General features: G+C 39.7%; 1 protein-coding gene across 2 annotated transcripts; it reads right to left on the bottom strand.

Annotated features, from left to right (window-relative positions):
• Positions 1 to 846: 846 nt before the first annotated feature.
• MAIP1 (matrix AAA peptidase interacting protein 1) lies at positions 847 to 20,587 on the bottom strand. 2 transcript variants are annotated; one of them, XR_014269261.1, is made up of 7 exons: positions 20,181 to 20,587; positions 18,767 to 18,838; positions 16,883 to 17,009; positions 15,232 to 15,382; positions 12,916 to 13,474; positions 2,553 to 2,658; positions 847 to 961 (listed from the first exon to the last, which is right to left on the bottom strand). XR_014269261.1 is itself a non-coding variant. In XM_082484362.1 (5 exons), the coding sequence occupies exons 1-5, from the start codon at positions 20,496 to 20,498 to the stop codon at positions 13,396 to 13,398; spliced, it is 747 nt and encodes a 248-aa protein (XP_082340488.1). In that variant the 5' UTR covers positions 20,499 to 20,587; the 3' UTR covers positions 11,282 to 13,395. The 2 variants fall into 2 exon arrangements, 1 of the variants encoding a protein (XP_082340488.1); XM_082484362.1 differs by lacking the exons at positions 847 to 961; positions 2,553 to 2,658 and having other exon boundaries at positions 11,282 to 13,474.
• Between the last annotated feature and the right edge of the window lie 34 nt (positions 20,588 to 20,621).

Raw genomic sequence — 20,621 nt, forward strand, 5'->3', positions numbered from 1 at the left:
TAGAAATGTTTTCCCTTCCTAAATAGGACTGAAGAAAGTACACAGGTTAAACTCCTTGTAATACTTTAAAATCTCCCTTAACCAGAAAACGTGGAAAACTTTAAGCCTCAGGAGACAGCAGCTAGTAGAATTGCATTTAGATGGCTTTGACTTACAAAGTACAGTTTAGACAAGAATGCCACCACCTCCCTAAAGTAAGGTATATGCCACTTATGAAAATGAAAATAGAATCTCAAATGCCAGCACACAAATGAAAAGATCTAAGCTCCTTTTTTGTTTTCGAAGGCAAGGCTGATCAACTAGCTCATGCTTGTGTATTGTCTTCACCTGCAAACAGGAGTAAGCACTGTTATGGACTCCTGCAATCGTTAACATGCCTCACATGGATGCTAAACCCCCATTTCAAACAAGCATGTGAACTAGGGACAGTCTCAGTGGCACTGGAAAATACACACTCCTGGTCTTAAACATCACAGAGAAAACCTTGAAAAAACCCATGACTTTAATGAGTGTACAAGCTCAGAAAGCCAGAATAAAACAAATCAAAAGCAGTCAGATCTCGGAGTTCAGTTTGGTTTACAAATAAGTTTTACAAATATTAAGCCGCTACCATCATTTTTGACTGCTTGTGGTCAGCAATATTGGATCAGAACAATGACAAAAAACTAAAGGGGAAGATTAGTAGGTAATACCAGGATGCCAACTATGCAGATGATGGTCTGATGTAGCAAGATTCATTACGGGGATGCACTGGTTCAACTGCAGAGACTAGGCTCCACAAGGGAGAACTGCTGCTGAAAGAAGGCACAATTGCAACCCAGCATTGCAAGGCAGAGATACGGAGATGGAATATAAATGATTTCTCACACTTCCACAAAGCTCACGACTGCTGGACCAGGCTGATATCTGAGCAGAGAACCCAATGACTTCTGAGCAGTCTGCACTCCTTTGGGAGCTCCGTCTAGGACAGTTTTTTTAAAAATTAAAAACAGCAAAGAGGTAACAGAGGGAATAGGTAGCCAAGGGGAGGAAGGAGAGGAGTAAACCTTTCTTTGCCCGCAATTAAATTGTTTGTGGTGTGGCGTGCTTAGGAGCATTGCGCTGACTGCTGCCACATGAGGATCCTGGGGAGAAAGCACATGCTGCAGCAGTACTCTTTACTCATGAAGGTGAGCATGGTGAGTTTTTAAATCACCACTGACTATTTTATCTTTTCTCTGAGAGGCATAGCTGTTAACCAGAGAGCTACATGAATCAGGAAGTATTTTCTACTTTCCTTTTCTAGTGTTTTGTCAACAGTTAGTAAGAAGTCTGGGTCAGAGCTTATAAATAAGATGAAGCTTGAAGGTAGGCTAACAAATAGTGCAGAGCTTGCAAGAGAATGAGAGCTGTGTTTCTTCTATTTGAGCAAGTAGTACAGTACACAATTTGCTGAACCAAAATACTCTATGATGCGTTGCATTGTAATTCAATCTCTGTCTCTTTTAATTGATGTCCTGCATATGCCTTTTTTCCACACCCTCGTCTTGATTGCCAGGAAGATCTGACTCTTGCCCTCTGCATAACCCAGAGGACTGTTAAATAGGAAAGAGAATTATAATGTAGAAAAATAAGGCACTGATAAACTTAAGTCTTAAATCAATATTAGAACAGGAAGCTTTAGTCTGGTATATAAGTGAGGGAAGTACTTGAAGGACAAACAGTGGGCAATTCGATTCATGGAGAGGGCTGGCTCAGAGAGCCCTGCTGCTCTGAGAAAAGCAGCATACAGCTGCTCTGGGCAGCCAGGCTGTCACCCATGTAACACCATAGAGGCTATTTTACTGCTCCAAGACCATGTTAGGGTAGAACAGGTCTGGTTTCACGCAAAGCTGGGCTTTGGTCTGCACTCAAGAGAGGAAAATCATTGTTCCTGCTCTGTGACAAAGCAACATACACAGTAAGGCTCAATAATGTTCCGAGCAGCTCTCAAGAAAATTTATCAAACTGAGGCTCAGATTTATAAAAGGAATCTAAAACTGGAATTATAAAGTCTGCAATGTGACAAGCACTCTGGTCATAATTCTGACACCCCTCGCCCCCCCCAGAAAAAAAAGAAACCAAAAAAACCCCAAAAACCACAACCAACCCCCCCAAAAACCCAGAACCCCAAAAAACCCAAACAAACCAAAATTCCTACAAATCCATGAAACTTAAAAAGCAAGACTAAAACTATACAATCTGTGGTACTTCTAAGGAATATTTAGTAGGACTGGGGCTAGTACACTCAACAGCATCTTGTATTGTTGAGTGCCCAGGCTCCTCAGTGAATTGCAGCATATTCTGAAGCATGCTGAAATCAAAGGGAGTCATTTACAAGACTGAATAGGTTTTGAGTCATGTCTTATGTGAGCCAACTTCAGCAGTGCAACTGTCTAATACTATTCACTAAGTCATTGAAAAAGCCTAGGTACTCAGGCTTTGGAAAAATAGAGGTATGAGGTCTCAAACAAGCAAAATGCATGCTTTAAAAGAACATGCTAATGAAGCACAAACACTGGAGGTAGACTGACCTGACAGAAATTGAACTAGGCCGAGACTGGAGAACTGCATCCTCTTGTTGGCTCAGCAGGTGCACCTGGATATTCAAGACCTCCTCCACCCACCCCCTATTTCCATCTGTAAATGAACATATTAAATAAAATGCTCTGAAAGCTGCATGCAAAACAGGTTTTTCATTTCTCAGTGATTTCAAGAGACCAGGTACAATGGTTGGCTTATAGGGCACACGTACATTAATATTCTGTATGTATACAACGCCTTTTTAGGAGTGATATATACCTTAGGTTTCTGCACCTTATCCTTATTGCAAATACACTGAGGGGTTAGTGCATGATATGCAGTTAAACTCACTGCTTGTGAGCTGGTTAAACAGCTGTATACCCAGGAAAATATGAAGCTGTGTAGCAAGCATAAAGGACAGTAGTTCTTTAAGAATTCCATTGAGAACTAATCATAAGGAAGGTGATCAAAATGGAAACAATACTTCAAACACAAGGATTATTTTGACAGCATGTCATATATTTACACAGGCCTTCTGACCTCTCTGAAGTGTTTGTGCCTTATGCCACACGGGGACTTCCTTCGGTGCCTTTTATTTAAAAAACTGCCAAAGGATACCCACACACAGCTCTACAGTGTATGGCTTAAGAATTTTGGCAGACCCATCCCAGTATAACATTAATCACGCAGTAGCTTGCACACTGTCTGAAGAAATTCCATGCAATACAGTTCACTCTTGCCTACAAAGACAAAACAAAATGGGAAGAATTACAAATTCTTATCTCTCCTCAGTACTGTCTTCCCAGGGACAATACTCTTGTATTCCCAAAGTGTCTTTTCTTCCACATTTACTTGGTGTTGCTCTTGTCTGTGTTAGCAGAAATCACCATTAAAAATACTAGAATGGAGCAAGGCATTGAGAATAATGGGATGGAAGCTATTTAAACAAGTGATAATAACCACACTGTATTTGAATCCCCTGAACACATACAGTGTTTCCTATTTAGGATCTTTGATCTGCACTCAGGACCAGACATTCAAATATCCACTGAAAATATAATCTTTCTGGACAATCTCCAGGGAGAAAAGCAAAGCAGAAGAGAAGAAAACATTTAAAACACAGAAGCTAAAATCCAAACCCAGAGCTGTTTCACAAACTAAGGAGCATAAGAAATTAATCTAAGTTAAGCTGCTACAGCAGACTATAGGACTAACATGCAAGCGTTTGATGCATATGAGAGAACCTTGAATGAGAAAAGGCATGTGAATAAAATATGACTCAATAAAATAATTCATGCTGAAATAACAGGATTTTAATTATGTGCAACTTCAGCCCTGTGAATATGAAGCAGGAAGCACCTCAGGCATTTAGGGCCCTGATGACAGAAGTTACAAATTTATTCAGTGATTTACTTTTTGAAACATTATGTTGGATGCAGCATTTTGGGGAAAAAAAACCCAAACAAACCACAACCCAACAAAAAAAAAACCCAAAAAACAAACCAAACAAACAATAACCCCCCCAAAAAAAACCACAAAGACCACATTTCTAGATGTAATCCTGATTATTGATGAAGACCACCAGTTCAAGAACACCTGAAGTGACAGTATCAAGCCACTTCCCTCAGATATCTGCATGCTCAAAATTACTGTGTAGTCAGCAAAGGCACACTGCAATAGCGCTGTCAAGACTTCACAAAGAAATGCAACAGAAATGTGGGCAAGGAAAATGGAAATATGTGAAAGTGCATATATAGATTTCAAACCAGTCTTGTTCAGGACTAATTTCGGAACATGGAGAGCTAACACATTTGGGAGAAGGATGTATATTTGAATAAAAGCTCCAAATAGTTCCCAAATCATTCAGGAAGAAAGCAAGAATGGTAAAACAATTACATATGGTGCTGTTCACAAAGAAAACAGGAAATATAGTCCACTAGGGAGAAATATAGAAGACTACTAAAACAGGCAGCCTGTTTTGAATAGCTTTCTCATCTCTTTTAATTTCTTGTTTGCATTCACAACTCCCCCACAACAGCTCTTACAAACCACAAAGTCCAGCAAACCAGCTAAGAAGCAAGCACTGTACACTATATATCTAATTGAATCCTTTTAAAATCGTCTTTGCTTTGTTGCTCATTCTACATCGAAATGGTACAGGTAGGGTTCTTTAAGCAGATGGCTAGTGAAAGTTCTAGAAAAAATTTAGCAATAAGGAAAGATCATGTAAATGTAAGTTAAAAGGGCATTATCTTAGTAAAGCAGCACAGAAGCTAAAGCAAACAATCAGGTCTTTTGTGCTCAAACAATTGACTTGATTAGTGCTTGAATGGACACAGAAATTTTACATATCAAATAAACCGCATTGAGAGTTAGGATATCAATTTACATAAGACTGTGACTAGAGACCTGTGCAGGAGGGGGCATGCACTGTGACATGGTACTCTGGTCAATTTTCAAAATCCCTTGCATCCAGACAGGCCTTGACTTCAAGTGACACAGCTATGTCTGTCCCGGCAGAGACATGCAAACAAGCAGCCAGATAAGAGCTCATGAAAATCTGAGAACAGGAAACTAATGCTGGCCTTCCTTTGGAATTTTTTGAATATCTGAACCAGCACACTTTTTTTTTTTTTTTTAAGTAGCTTTGGACGTAATCTTTGAAACACAGATATCTTTTTTTTCTGGGCACAGGATGAAAGAAATCATCACTTAATGCACCATAAAGAAAGCAAAAGGAACAAGAAAGAAGGGAAGAGCATACTGAATATAGTGGAAAGACTAGGAACACACAAAGTGAAGAGAAACTATGGTGGTAATGTGTCATTGCACACACACAAAAAAAAAAAAAAAGAAAAAGAAAACCAACAATGAAACAAGGAAAGAAATCCTTATCGGTCACACACAGGGTCAGAAATAATGCTAGGGAGAAATCTGAAGATCTGAAGTACTCTTTGCTCCTATACTTAAGAGGAGAAATGAGATCCTGCAAACCAAGCTTGAGAATACATAAAAAGAAGTATGAAATTAGAGGAAATTATTCCAACACCAGATAAATACAGCAGGCTCATCTGCAATGGCGTGCTCAGCTCTGGTTAGGCTCTTAGAGACACTGAGATGTCTAAGAAAAGACAATCAAATGATTCTGATACTCCAATGAGATTAATGCATCTACAAATGAGTACCACCAGCTAATCTCCTGAATTAGCCACTGTACAAATACTAGATCTGCAAGAAGGTTAGGAAAGAAGAGGGTTGTGTGAAAGTAAGTAGGAAAGCAAGAAAGCCATTTGACTGCAGACTGAATATATCAGACAGTCTCATGAGAAGGCACTGACTGCTGCTAAAGAGAAGTAACACAGGGTCTTGCAAGTGAAGGCTTCAGCAGATGTGCCTTCACATTTTAAAGTTTTCTGAAGACTTCCCTCACAACTCAGCAAACCACTGTAAATCTTCTAGACCTAGTTTCTTCCTGTTAACAGAGATTATCCTACTTTTATCACACAATCAAGATAAATTCTATTGCCTATTTAGGTTGCTGATAGGCTAGGTGGAAAGGAGAATTTCTTGTAGGATTGAGGTGGTGTCCTGACAAAAACAAGTACAACACTGCAATTTCTGAGAAAAAATTAACACTCACCTACCTTTTAGCAGAGATGAGCAGCTAGAGAAAAATGTCCAGTCAGAACACTGACCCTCTCACAATGTTTTTATTTTGCTCAGTTTAGAAAAACTTACTTCCATTTCAGGGCTGTTACAGCTTCTGCTCTGAGGAGTCAGAATACGTACCGCTTCCTCTTTATATGAATCTTGCATTACATTCCACCTTTGATCCCCTTCCTCTCTCTACTTCTGCTGTTATAATTTCACAGATTTTGCCAGAAGGAGCCATTAGACTAAAGCAGATCTCCAGTATAATGCAGGCACTTTCACCCAGCTACCTCTGCTGAAACCCATATACTTCAGTGAAACGAAAGCAAGAGATTAAATTGTACACTGCAGGAGACCCTGCAGCACAGGCTGTACCCAGGGACACTGTACTGGCATAAAACAGGACAAAATGCATGCAGATGATTCCATCAGGATACAACAGACTCCACTGCAGAGAAAGATAGTGAATCTTACCTATCTGGAATTCAAAAAAACCTCCTTTCCAACCCAGAACACAAGAGTAGAATATGGCATGTGTAAGAATGACTGACCAGATAAAGAATCCACGTATCCCTTAGATGACTATGCTATCTCTGAGCAATGGAACGCTTTCTTCAGCCCCGACTAACTGCTGGTGTTTAGGAGCGAATAAAAACCAAAACGCAAACAAACAAAACCCACCACAAAATAATGTGAATGATAATGGATAAAGCCCTCCCTTACTCACAGTAGAAATCATGCTACCTAAAGTTTTAATTATTGTTTTAATGCAGCTGAATGCTGCTAGAAATTCAGATTCAAAATATGATCTGTCAATTTGCTTCTGAAACTTTTAAGTAGATACACAATCTAATAGTTTATAATCCGAGCCACAATGAGTCTACCATCTTTACAAGTATTTGTACAAATGTTTTACTACCCTCTTAGACAGAGGACTGGAACCTTATAGCGAGACTGAAATCACACAGTTTAATTCTCTCACCAGTGGCTTGCACCATGCTTTCACATGCAGAGACTGAACTACAACAGCAGGAACAATGCCTTCTCAAAGCACTTCTCAGTAGAAGTCCATACAGAATTCTGTGTATTAATAATGGAAACTCCAACCTATGCCAACAAGCAGTGCACACTGCACACAGAGGATCAGCGATTTCTCTATTGTTCTACCTTATGAAGACTCCCTCTTACCCTGGCAAAAAAAAGTGACTTAATGACACTAGCAACAAAAATGTAGAGAACAGGCTAACAGCTCAGGAGGTTCTGCTAGAGGGGCCTGAACCTGAGGTAGACCTAAGGGACAGTCACCCCACTGGTAATTAAAAATCACAAAGTACCTGACTGAGCTCATTATGGATTTTAATAATATATGTACTTTGAACATACAAGAAATTAGAGATTTCAGGCAGCTGCCAATCCAAGATAGATCTCTTAATGACTTAATTTCCACCCCAATCAAGCCAGCAGTGATTAGACGTTCACCTGTTTAATAATCAATGCTTTGCACAACATGAGTTAGACTACACAATTTCGTTTTAATTAGCTTGCTCTTCATTTTATTTTGCAGTCTTTCAGCCTTGTTCCCCAAGCCACTATTTCTATTTATCAGTTACCATTTTACTAAACAATACACACATCACAAAAAAATATCAGAAGTAATGACCTTATTTGCTGTCCTGCAGATAAGGAGCTTGAAGGTCCTTAAAGAGCGTAACACCACCAGCAAGCACGGAAACTGACATTCTGGCAGACCGATGGGCTTTAACAAGGCTACCCACATACTCAAGTTGCACCACTGAAACTTTAGCCTCCAGACTTGGCAGCTGGTACTTAAGTTATGGATACTGCACTTGCTAAATAATTCCAGAAAGTTCAGAAGAGAGAGATTATCAAGGCATTTCCCTCCCCTTTTTCATGCCTGATTTCTAGGGATGTGCCAGCTAATTACTTTAAGGCAGGGACAGCCTGTAGCTGGCTCTGATTTACCACAATTTTACCTGGGCAGCCTCTCCCATGCCTCCCCAATCAGACTGTGAAATCTCTGCAAACTTAAGGTTGGACTTCAGTTCTAATCTTGGAAACTCAGATCCTTCCCTTACGTACAAATGAGAGGAGAAGTACAGCTTGTTATGTAAAAGGTTACCATCAACTGCAAAATATAATTTAGAAAACCATTCAGGTCACCACTTGTTTCCCTATACATGCCAAATCTCCCACATCCTTGAGGCAAAGGGCTGCATCCTTGGTGAAATGCCATCTCTGCCAGGTGCAACAGTAGGAAATCAGGGATAGAAGATTTCCAATGCCAAAAAGACAGATTTGCCCATGTGGACAATCTCATCCTAACAGCCTGACACTACTGTGATCTAACCTTGCTTACACATGCACTTTGCTTTGCTTGTCCTGCTCCTTTCCCTCATAGATCCTGAGCATCACAGTACTAAGCTCACTATCAAAAGTCTTGTTCTGACAGCAAAGAAGGGAAGAAATGGCACACACCAAACTACAACGCGTCTAATTTTAGCTTGCCTCTATTTCTGAGAGAATAACTTCAAAGGCAGCAAAAATGTTGCACTCAGTCTGCTCTCATTAAAATCCATGACAGTTTCCTCATCAACTTCAATAGGAGGACCTTATATTAGGAAAAGCATCCATCATTGAATTCAGACAAAATACACATAAGAGACAGAGTTGTGATGAAGGGCATGTTTTCAATAGTGCTGTAGATATACATAGTGACTTACTCAACCTCCATCCTATTTGGCAGGACTGTAGAAACCCAAAAGAATAGCACATCAGCAATGGAAAAAAAAAAGATGGTAAAAGGAGTGAAACCCCTGTGACTCATTGCGACCAGTACTCACTGTGCAACTCCATTTGGCCCAGCTGCCCTTCCCTTAGAAGAATAAAAGCACAGCTACATAGGCAATATTTGCTTTTATAACAGCTAAATACCTCCTCCTATGCCCACATGTGGCCCAGTGCTTAGAGACCAATGGTCACATCCACATATGAGAAAGAGATGAAGCTGGAAATACTTCCTAGTACACACACTTGTATCCCATCTCATATAAGCTGGGACCCATCATGTGACAACAGCCTGCGAGGAATCTCAAAAGCCCCCACCTGCAGCCAATGAGGCACATGGGGCAGAAAACAAGTTTAACCACATTACACAATTAAAAACAGAAGCACGGGCTTGTGAAGTTTTGAAGGAGTATGATCACTATTGTGACATACAACATAACTTTTACTACTAAACAGCTTTCCAGCCATAAGACCTGAAAATAATTAACTAAATAGAACCTGGAATGAAGGTAAGGTCAAGCTTGAACACGTCTTAAAAACTGGAAAAGTTGAATGCGTTCCCCAAATGAACCAGGCAATGCTGGGACAGGAGGGAAAGGAACCACAACCATGATGATAAACATACTTTAAATCGTGAATATAAAACTCAGGCTTGCTACTGTCAGACATTAAGGTGCCCATGTGAATTCACATGTACAACTAATCTTTCCCATATTAAGAATGCTGTTAAATTGCCACTTTAAAATGGGTAGGCACTGCAGAGAGAACACAAGACACTATCATTGACTCAGGATGAAAGCCAGTAAGAATATGAAGACTTTTAATATGACAAGTCTAAATGATTTAAATAGCACTTAAACGAGAATCAATGCCTCTACTATCTTGTTCTTTATCCCTCTTACACTGTCACTAGTATCAGTCACTTCCTAGCCACAACAGCTTTGTGACCAAGGCCACCTACTGGTGAGTAGGGTGTGCAAATTAATAGGGTTTTTGTTGGTCAGATTTAATTGGTGCTTGTCAAGATTTAGACACATGCATTGAAATTGTGCCAAGCAGCTGTTTACAGTTGAGTAGTGTCAGTAATTAGTAAACACAACCACAGTTTCAGATGAACAAAACAAAACAATAAATAAATAAAGGTTTCCCAAACTTCACACGAACCTAAAGAAACATGACTTCACCCAGAGAAGAATGTGGTACTTTGAATCTCCATCCCCAGTTTAAGTGTAGTCCAGACACCTTGTGACCTCACTGTTCTGTGTAACATGAATCAGAAATGTCTGCATTGCTAATAGATATATGAATTTTACCCCCAAAATCACTACCAGACCTGGTAACATTGTTTTCTAGAATTACTGTGGTCTGAATGAAGAAGTTTGCAGACTAAAACTGCAAATACTTTAGACCGGCATGTATGGGGATTTTCAGGTTGTACACCATAATTACAATTGTACTTGTCCTCCTGACTTAAAACAACAGAAATGAAAGTCAGGCAAGGAGATGGAAGGGAAATAAAGGACACCCAAATCCTTACACACTGTGATTTTTAAGGTGATGCCTGAGACAAATCAGTAAGAGAATTTGGGAGCAATAGCATGCTGTGACAGAGATCCCCACATTGTTCTAGTGTTCCCTGTTCAGCATCATTATTCCTAAATCATGAAGATGTTTCTAACAAAACAGTTCCTTTAGCTCTGTTTTTAAATTCTATAACACTTAAGTTAGCATTGTGATGTTTAGAGTAAGGTGTTTGAATGGCAGCACTGGAAATCCCTGAATTACAAAACAATATTCTCCTCCATCTTTGTCTTAGATCAAGGTGAAGCAAACAACCCTTTATTCATTCTTTTAGCTATGAGAATTTAGGACAACTTTAATAGCATTCACTAGGAGCTAGCTAAATACACTAAATACATTTTTTATCTTAGATAATAGGAGGTTTGGGTAGATATATTTGGCTGGCAACGAAGAAATCAGAAGTTCCTGTTTTGCCTGAACAAGCGACATGGAAGAAAAGTATTTCCACAAGAAAAAATGTGGATGCCATAAGAAGACAAACAGCCTTCACTGACATTCACTTCAGTCTGATTAATTGCTATGACAATGAGAATTTATGGATGGCAGGTAAAAAGGAGTCAAAGCTTCCTGTAAACTTCAATGCCCTCTTCTTTAGGATGTACATTTATCCATTCCTTTGAAGTCAGGTTTGGGGTTGGTTTGGGTTTTTTTGGAGGGGTGGGGGGTGGGTTTTTCTGAAGCCAATATTAGACTGTAAATCCAGTTTAATTACACCAGTTTTATTCAATGTGGAAGCAAACCACTTCCCAGTACATTATGCTTAGTAATTTACATGCCTTTCTGACTTATTTGTGGTATAGTAAGGCCAGTGGTAATTCTGCATCCGATGTAGATTTGTAGTCTTCAGGATAATTTTAAAAATTAAGATTAGAGGAAAAAAGCCCAAACATCCAACAGCCTTCCCCCCGACCTACAAGACAAACACAACTTTGAAAGAATAAAATAGCACATGTAAGTTTCCAATTACATCTCTTTTTTCAGCAAAACTGTCTTATCAATTTGGAGCATGTTCATATCAAGTGAACAAAACAAAAAAAATATTTTTTCATTATAAGTCATACAGAAGGGTCTACTCTGCCTTTGCTTCCAAATATGGAGCACTCACTAGTAAACGGCAATACTTCATCAGTCATGACAGACTCCTGTTTTGATATATCAAATCAAAGAAAAAGATACTAATAAAGTAACCCAAATTAAAAATTAAGATATACTAGCATCTCTAGATAGACGTCTGTTACTTTAACGTGAAAGCAGACACTCTTGAACGCAAACATGGCTTCACTGATTTTGTCTTTTTTTACTCCATAATAATGACTTCTTTTAGAAGTGCATTTGCACACTTCACTAGTGTTCTGCTTGTTTCTCCTGTTACTATCTTAAATACAGCTGATTGCAGCTTCTTGTGGCACACCATTCAGTGGCCAAACTGGACATGTTACCATTTAGCATCACTCCACCAAATGGCCCACTTTGTCTCAAACTTTTCCAGACTGACTGCATACAAAATAGCTATATATAATTTTAAATACATAATTTTATTTATCCCCTGAAAACAAGGCTCTCTGTCATCACTGAACTTTGTCCAGAGGACAAATCACAAATTCGCCATTATAAGGCCAGGATGCTCCTGCTAAGGCAGAGCAAAATACCATAATTATTTTGCCAAGATTTGACATAAAAACTTGTTGAGAAGCTTTAATCATTCTTCTCATTAAATCACTGCATCAAAAAAGCTAAACCACAGAAAATTTAATTTATACTTTTCAATCACAACTACTGTGAATCACAGTAATTATACTTATTTTACACTTTCAAGACACTGCATGAATCTTTACAATATGCCTGGGTAGAAAGTTAGCTTTCTCTTTACAGTTGAGATAGGGAATTAAAAAAAAAACCAAAAAACAAACCAACTGTTATAATGATCTCCAGTTGATCTGCATATAAAAATCTCAAGTTAGTTACACCAGGAATCTCATGTTCCAGGAACAGAGATAACCTGATAAATGGGAAACTGTTAAGCTGCAACATCTAATTTTATGATTTGCTCATTTCTTCAACAGGCATTTCAAACAGACTTCATTTAGTTTCACTGTCAGGTCCTCTTTTAAATTCATGTTTTCGACTGATTTTTCTTTCATAAACTTCTAAACTTGGAATTGCCTGTAGGTTATTGAATTGAAAATCACGTTGTTTTTATTTTTATGTGTATATATCTATATATCTTTGATCCACTTTCCCAGTGCAATGCTAAAAGTTTTTTACTCCAATCCTGTACCAAATACTGATTATGGCTCTAACTTTCTTCTTCTCAAATATATTCAAAAGCAAGATTACCTCAAAATGAACCGCTGAGGCTAGACAATCTAAGAAGTCCATCTACCTTTTATTTCATCTTGCATATTATTCAATTATATATTGTACAGTCCCTAGAGAAAAAAGAAACATATGGAAATCACTCAGAAGGGCAACCAGCCATGAAACTGTTGTTTATCTTCAAGGAGTACCATTTCTTTTCAGAATGTAGTAAGTTGACATACCTGTAATACCAGCCTGCGTGAAACTGCACTGTGTAAATGCCTTGGATGAGCATTAGTACCAATTAAACTTGTACTAGCCTGTTCCAGGGAAAAGGCTTTATTGCAATGCTGCAGCATAGTGTAAATTTCAGAAAAAAAATTTGGGAAATCAAACATACAAAATTCATTCCTCTTTTGGAGGAGGTGGTAGGAAGGGGAAAAAAAGAGACCAAAAGAAGCCTGATATTTGTTACATCAGAACATTTACAATGGTACATAAAAAGACTACAGAAGGCATTTATTCTAATAGCCTGGGATGTTCAATCCGTGTAATTGTCCAGTCTGGTTTTACTCCTTCTGTAAATTCCCTTTGGAACCTGGAAAAGGAAAGACAGTAAGTGAAGAGTTCTTAAAATTTACTTGATCCTTAATGATCACCAACATGAAATCATGAAGAAATATTTCACTTCAAAGTTATTCCTGTAAGAGCTCCTTAGGCTCTGATGCTTATGCCCCAAAAAGGAAGTTCAAAATAAATTCTATAGTAAGAAACAAACTGCATTGACTTGAGAGTGTTTTAGTTCAGATCCAACAGACAGGATCAAGCAGCAACAGTATAGACCTTGATATCAAGAGAGCACTCAGTTTTCATAGCAGTAGCTACGAATATAGCTTTATGGCAGATCTTCATCCTAAATAAAGGGTTTCATTTAATGGGATGGTAACTGCATTGTAAAGGGAAATCACATGCTATGAATTCTACCTGAAAATTTTCATTTTTACCGAACTACACTTTAAAAAGTGATATATTTTCAGAAATACAAAGATCAAGCTAACAGTAGTACTGAATCTCCCTGAAAGAAAATTCCACAATTGTTGATAGGAAAATGAAAATGTCTACCCCTATTTTTAAAGAATCTTCCTCTTTCAAGTCTGAGCTTCAAGCTAATTATTCATGCTCCCAAGTAACTTGCATGTTGTGGACAAGAGTAGTATAACCTCATTGCTTTGCAGTTACATGCAAATCCACTCCGGGAAACCATCTTCTCCAGACACCCAAATACTTAACGCTAGGCTAGTATCTTTGCCCATTTGAGTTTAGGTTAGCACTGCAAGCAGCAGAAGGAATGTACACTTGCAAAGATCTCTCTGCTAGGGATTAGGAACAGATATTTAGGGCTTTAAGGGGAGGTTCTTGAGGTTAATGAAGTCTCAGAAGCCTCCAACTCTAAAAAAGATGCTGAATTCAGCTAAGGGATGGATCCACAAAAATCCATCCAGCCAAAAAGCACTGGTGTCCTCAGAGTGTTTCCTTTGTTTCAGAGCTCTTGATCTAGACCCCAGAGCCTCTCCATTTCAAACATGGGTGTAGAAGTCATTGATTATATTGCATTTCTCTGACAAAAATCCTCACTTTTCCCAACTTCTGAGAATGTTATTTTCAGTACATTTTGACAACCATGCAGATATTTCTGCACTGCTCTGAGATCAGTACACTAACACAGACATTATTTACAAGCATTTCTATGAAAATTCATCTGTGTAACATGTGCTTTCAGGGTTTGGATCAGAGTGGCATGAATTATCTGAACACCGGGCGATGCTTGCTTTGTTCTGCCTTTCTGCAAAAGGCATTTGGCTAAAAAGTTTCCTCTTTCATGAGCTACTTTTTCAGCTAATTGCAGTTTTGACTTCTGTGTGGGAAGTGGCAAATCAACAGAACCACTCTTGACTGCTAGCTTAACTGCACTGCTGTTAGCTGTGCTACAAGAACTGGGAAACAAGGACTGATATGGGCCTATTTCTTGAAAGCTGCAGAAGCAGTATAGGAAGGGATCAGAAACCTCATTTAATGTTCCAACTATTGCTCTTCCTGCCAGAGAAAGAGTTCTCATTAATCCCAACTCAGAAGCAAGGTAATAATACAATGACTTTAAGACATATTTCAAAAAATCGTCCCTAGAATAAGAACTGGAAAGCTGGACGGGAACTAACTTAGATTAGAATCAAGGTAAATTAAAACATAACAAGTTCTGCACTGGCACAGTGTGAATACTTTCAGTTTGCAAACTGCTTTCCACACAGTTACCCCATGTACATGGAGAAAAAAAAAAAATCAAACCAGTAAACTTACTCATAGTTTGCTGTTAGAAGATGTCTTTTTTCTTTTGTGCTTTCATCTCCAAACACAATCTGGAAAACTTTGGTTTCACCTGGTACTTCATCAGGTAGGTTAGCACCATTTAGATACCAGAAACGCATCAAGATACTAACAAACTTTCTTCCTGTTGGAAATAAATCAAAGCAAAAGGTAGATCAGATCTCATTTTTCTGGTAAGACCCTGGAAGAGCAGCTGACTTCAGCCATAAAGAATGCATGATAGAATAATGAACAATAAAGCTATTTAAAACCACATTCATGCTGTTTAGCAACAATAAAAATACACTCTGTAGAAAGGTATGTGTTTTACCATGAGTGTTGCATGATATCATACGTAATCAAACCATATGAAAAAAAAGTTGGTTACCACAAAGTCCAAAGCCAACTAGTGACACTAAAAAAAAAAAAAAAAAAAAAAAAAAAAAAAGAGTAGTGTCCTGGTTTCAGCTGGGTTAAAATTGACTTTTTTTCTAGTAACTGCCGTGTTTTGGATTTAGTATGAGAATAATGCTGATAACACATATTGCATATTGTTTTAGTTGTTGCTAAGTAATGCTTATATTAGTCAAGGACTTTTTCAACTTCTCATAGAAGCTGAAAGGGAACATAGACAGGACAAGCTGGCCAAAGGAATATTCCATACCACAGATGTCATGCTTGGTATATAAATGGGGCACAGCCCGTGGGCAGGAACCCACAATCGCTGCTTGGAACAGGCTGTGCAATCGATCATCAGGTGGTGAGAGTGACTTGTGTTATATCACTTTATTTTGTATATTCTTTTACCATTATTATTACCTTCCTCTTTCATTACTGTTCTATTAAACTGTCTTTATTTCAACACATGAGTTCCCCCTGCTCCTCCTTTTCTCCCTCTTCTCCCTACCTTACTGGGGGTAGAAGTGGGCAAGCAGCTGCGTGGTCCTAATTAGTGGCTAGGGTTAAACCATGACAAGTAGTGTAAAATCAGGAGCAAACTAAGAGAAAAAAATATCACTATCCCCCCAAAAAGGAGAAAAGCTCACTGGGTCTGACAATTTGAAATGCTCATTGGAAGACCCATGGTTAGACTATAAACCATCTCAACTGTGTCTGATAGTGAACTGAGCACAAAATGCTGGTGTTCAACCAAAAGAAAAACTTGTTTGAGCTCATCACTAGCTTAAAAAAATAATAATAAATCAAGAAGTCCCAGAACAAAGTGTATTCCAGGAAAGCAGAATAAAATGAAGACTGCAAAATTTATTTCATTATCCAGCTTTCACTACTCTTCTCGGAAGATATATTTTCATTGCTGAAGCAACAGGTTTCTGCATATAGTAGAATAATTGTTTTTGAGTGGTTTGAGATTGCTAAGGACAAATAATGTAAAAATCTGAAATTGCAAAAGAAGAATGAGCAAGACCTAAACAGAAGTCAAAAGAGTATCATGACTTATTAACAATAATCTCTCAAGTTCTGATTTAAAAGGAAATCAGGGAATTATATATAGATGAACTATAAACAGAAGAACAAGGAATGAGAAACAGTACTCAAACACATCTGTAGGGAGAATGCCTGCTTAGTAGCAAAACCAGGAAATAGGACTGCCCATTGCCGAAATGTTTTAGAATTCTAAACATACCGTCATCATCATAGTAAATACGAACATCTCCTTCTGTTGTGTACATGATTGCATCAATGTCAGCTGCTAAAGCATCCCTGTGGTTGTCAGGGAGTGAAGAAATCTTCTCCTTCAGCACCTGAAGTACCTAATTTCAGAAAAACTGATAGTTTTTCACTAGGAAATTGAAGTAACAATCTTTTCTACTGCAGTTAATAAAATGAGCTATATCCCTAAAACATTTCTATAACACATACTACAGCGGAACTGAAAAAGCACTGGGAAGTTTGGTCACTCCCAAACCCTAATTCAGCAACATTAAAGAAGATCCATTTAATGCTCAAACCAATGAAAATAAATTATTTAAAAAAAATATTTAGAAAAGGTATTGTCAAACAGAAGTTGCAAAGCAAGGCACGTAAGCCCAGAGAATACCAGTTAAGCTTGCTTCCACAATCATACTTACACTCTGTCTTCTCACTGCTGATTTCTCACTATGTGTATATTCCTTAGCTTTTGATTCAATTATTTCTCAGTTATCTTTCACAAATTTCTTTGAAAATCAGTTCCATTACAACTAAGTTTATCTTTGCCATTTTGTGATCCACATTTCCATTAGAAAAAGTTTATACACCACCAGGAAAGACTGAAAAATAATTGCTCTTGGACTTAAGTTCCATATCGCATTCACATCCATAGTATTTGAGTGTCCTAAGACCTGCACAGCTGTGTTAAGTAGAAAAAGTGTGTGGTGCACAAACTGAACAGAGGCATCACCTCAAACACCACATGAGAAAGACACATCACAAGGAAGGATGAAGCTATGCAGCACTCATTTTAAACTCATACTCAGTTTTTAGCCTAACCTGAAGTAACAAACAAATCCAGAGGTCACATGGAAGCAAGAGGTGATCTTCACTAGAACACGTTGGTTTCTAGCACATTTTGCTGGTATAAAATTCACTGGCCAAAGCAACAACAAAGTTGTGTGGTATCACAGCCTCAACAACTATATGTTCTGGTTACATGAGGTCTCTAGATCAATGTTAACCCAATCACCTGAAGATTTTAAGATGAGCAGAGGAAAAGGAGATGCTCTTTCAAAATAACTATAAGAAACAAACTCACATTTTATTCCTATCTGCTCAGAGAGAGGATGCAAGATTGTCCAGTGGGGATGCACTAGAACAGCACCAAAATTTTTGCTGCAAAGGCATGGGTGGCAATAGGGCAGGCCAAGCTGACATCCAGTAACAAGGCAGACATAGACCTGAAGTATCTCCTCCACTTGACTCTGATGCATCTGCTACCTCCGTCCCCTGGGAAGGCCAAGACAACTTCAGCAACTAAAAATTCATAAAAACACAGAACACACAGCACCAATGTTTAACTAGCCAGGTCAGCCATATCCCTGAGACCATGACACAAGACTGAGGCCTTCCAGCTGAGGCCAGTAACTGGCTGTATGATCTGCTTGGGGGTGGGAATGTATTAGTGTAGCAGGGATGAGCATGTACCAGTTCCTTTCTTCACCTGAATTCTGGTACACAGACCGAAAACATCAGCTATCTGCCTACACCAATAGAGGTATGCAACTCTGCCTACCATCCAGAACCTTCAACTGCCTTTCAATCCTTTCTGGTACGCCAGCAGTCCTTCTGGCAGTTGGCCCTTATGCTCAATGGCAAGAACATTTTTTTATTTTTTCAATACAGTAACTTCAAATTAAGTTTCACGCCTTGAAATTAAACACAAAAAAGTTGCAGGACAATTACCCTGTTCCGCGTTACACTGTTTTTCCCAAATTAAACCAAACTGGCAGTATCCGTAGATAAACCTGTAGACAATGCACATTACTTCATAATGGAAAATCAATTGCTAGAATAAGAGGTGTAAAGCATTTACCTCTGCTGACACAAGTTCATCCAGCAGGTCAAGTTTACGCTGAGACAGCAGCTTTGAAACAACAGAAAAGGCCTACCGCCCCCCAAAAAAAAAAAGAGAAAACCATTATGTGACAAGCTACCCAAATATTCCATGATTTAAGATTTTGATGTCTGCACAGTATACCACCATTGAAATGGGAGCCTTGCAACATTAAAAAGGAACAGATAAAAACTAAGTTTCTTTTCAGTCTGTTATTTAAAACATCAAACCTTTTGTTAACAGGCAGGTGAATGCATAACTTAACAAAAACAGAGTAAAACCAACTGATATACTGTGATGTTTTTCTTTAGTAATTTGAACAGCCTGCGTTTGCTGTGTAAATATTTTGTTCCCCTGCCCTTTTCCCAGCCCATCTCCTGGTTTCAGTCAAAACTGAAGCCCTAGTTTTGAGCAAATTTCTTTATAAATCTGGTTTTGTCTCTAAACTTCAGGAAATTCCACTCCCCTTCTCCCCTCAATTTTGCAGGCATAGTTACGCATATGCAATAATGCCTCTACATATTCAAATGGTGTACTTGTGAAATGGTATCAGAGTGTTTAGGGCTCTACAGCAAGTACAAACAAAAACACCAGGGCCGGGTAAACAGGTGGTTCTGCATGCACAGCAATAAATTCAGTGTAGGTTTTTTTTCCCCTTGAATAAATCTTAAGCATTTTAACATTCCGTCCCTTTCCACTTAGTGTGTTGTTTTGGTTTGGGGTTGGGGTTTTTTTTTGTCATTGTTTTGGGGTTTGTTGTACTGTTTTGAGGTTTTGTTAATTAAACACAATTCCATAGCAGGTAACTGTAATTTTTACATTGTTAGCTTTGAGATTGCTACCTCTTTGACACATTCTGTTGACAAAGCTTATTAAGTTCATAAATTTGGGGAAACAAACGTATGTACCAGATCTATGCCTGATTAAGTTTTTGCCATTTTAGGAAAAACTAGCTAAGATGAGATACATTTCCCCTGGCAAGTCTCTAAAACATCCAGAAGTGCTTTTCTTCATACTACTTCGGGGGGTGGCTAAACCAACTCATTTTAGTTCTGAAACCTGGGAAAAATAAAACAAGAAAAGCACACCTCCCATTATTCTCACTCCCTCCAAAAGTGAGGTACCTGGAGCCCCAGTTGGGGAACTCCACCTATTTCCCATACGAGTTCCAGAGAATCGAGAGATGCACCAACGCTACGATCAAACCCGGGCACCGGCAGCCGCCCCACCCCGGGGGAGGCTCGGCGGGGCCGCCCTGAGTGGCCGCCGGCGGGCAGGGCCGCAGCCTGCCCGCCTCGGGCACCTTTTCCCCTCAGGCGGGCCGGCCCTTCCCCCCCTCCTCCCTGAGCCACGGCACCGCACCGGGCCGGGTGACCCCCGCCCCGCCGCCCACCTGCTTGGCCCCACGCGTGAACTCCTCCACGCTGAACTCCTGGTCGAAGTAGAGGCGGATGAGGAGGTAGTAGAAGCGGGTGCGGAGCCAGGCGAAGGGGCTGGTGATCCTCACCACCACCACCCGCCGCTGCGGACCCTCAGCCTCCGGCCCCTGCCCGGCGCTGCTGACGAAGCGCACGGTGGGCCGGAGCGGTCGGAGCCCCGTCAGCGGCGGGGCCGAGGCGGAGAGCGGCGGCAGCAGGACCCGGGTCGCCCCCGGTACCGCGAGCGCGCGCGCGAGCCAACGGCCACGGCCGTGAGCCGCGCGCAGCGCCATGACAGCCGCTGCTCGCCGGCTCCGCGGGAAACAGAGCCGCCCGGAGGCGGAGGCCTCCTCCGGAGGCGGTGGAGGTGCGGCTGACCGGCGGTTCCGATGGCGCTGGCTCTAGAGAAAGGCGCA

This window comes from Vanellus vanellus (assembly GCF_965231255.1).
Source record: "Vanellus vanellus genome assembly, chromosome: 5".
In the NCBI taxonomy this organism is placed as follows: Eukaryota; Metazoa; Chordata; class Aves; order Charadriiformes; family Charadriidae; genus Vanellus; species Vanellus vanellus.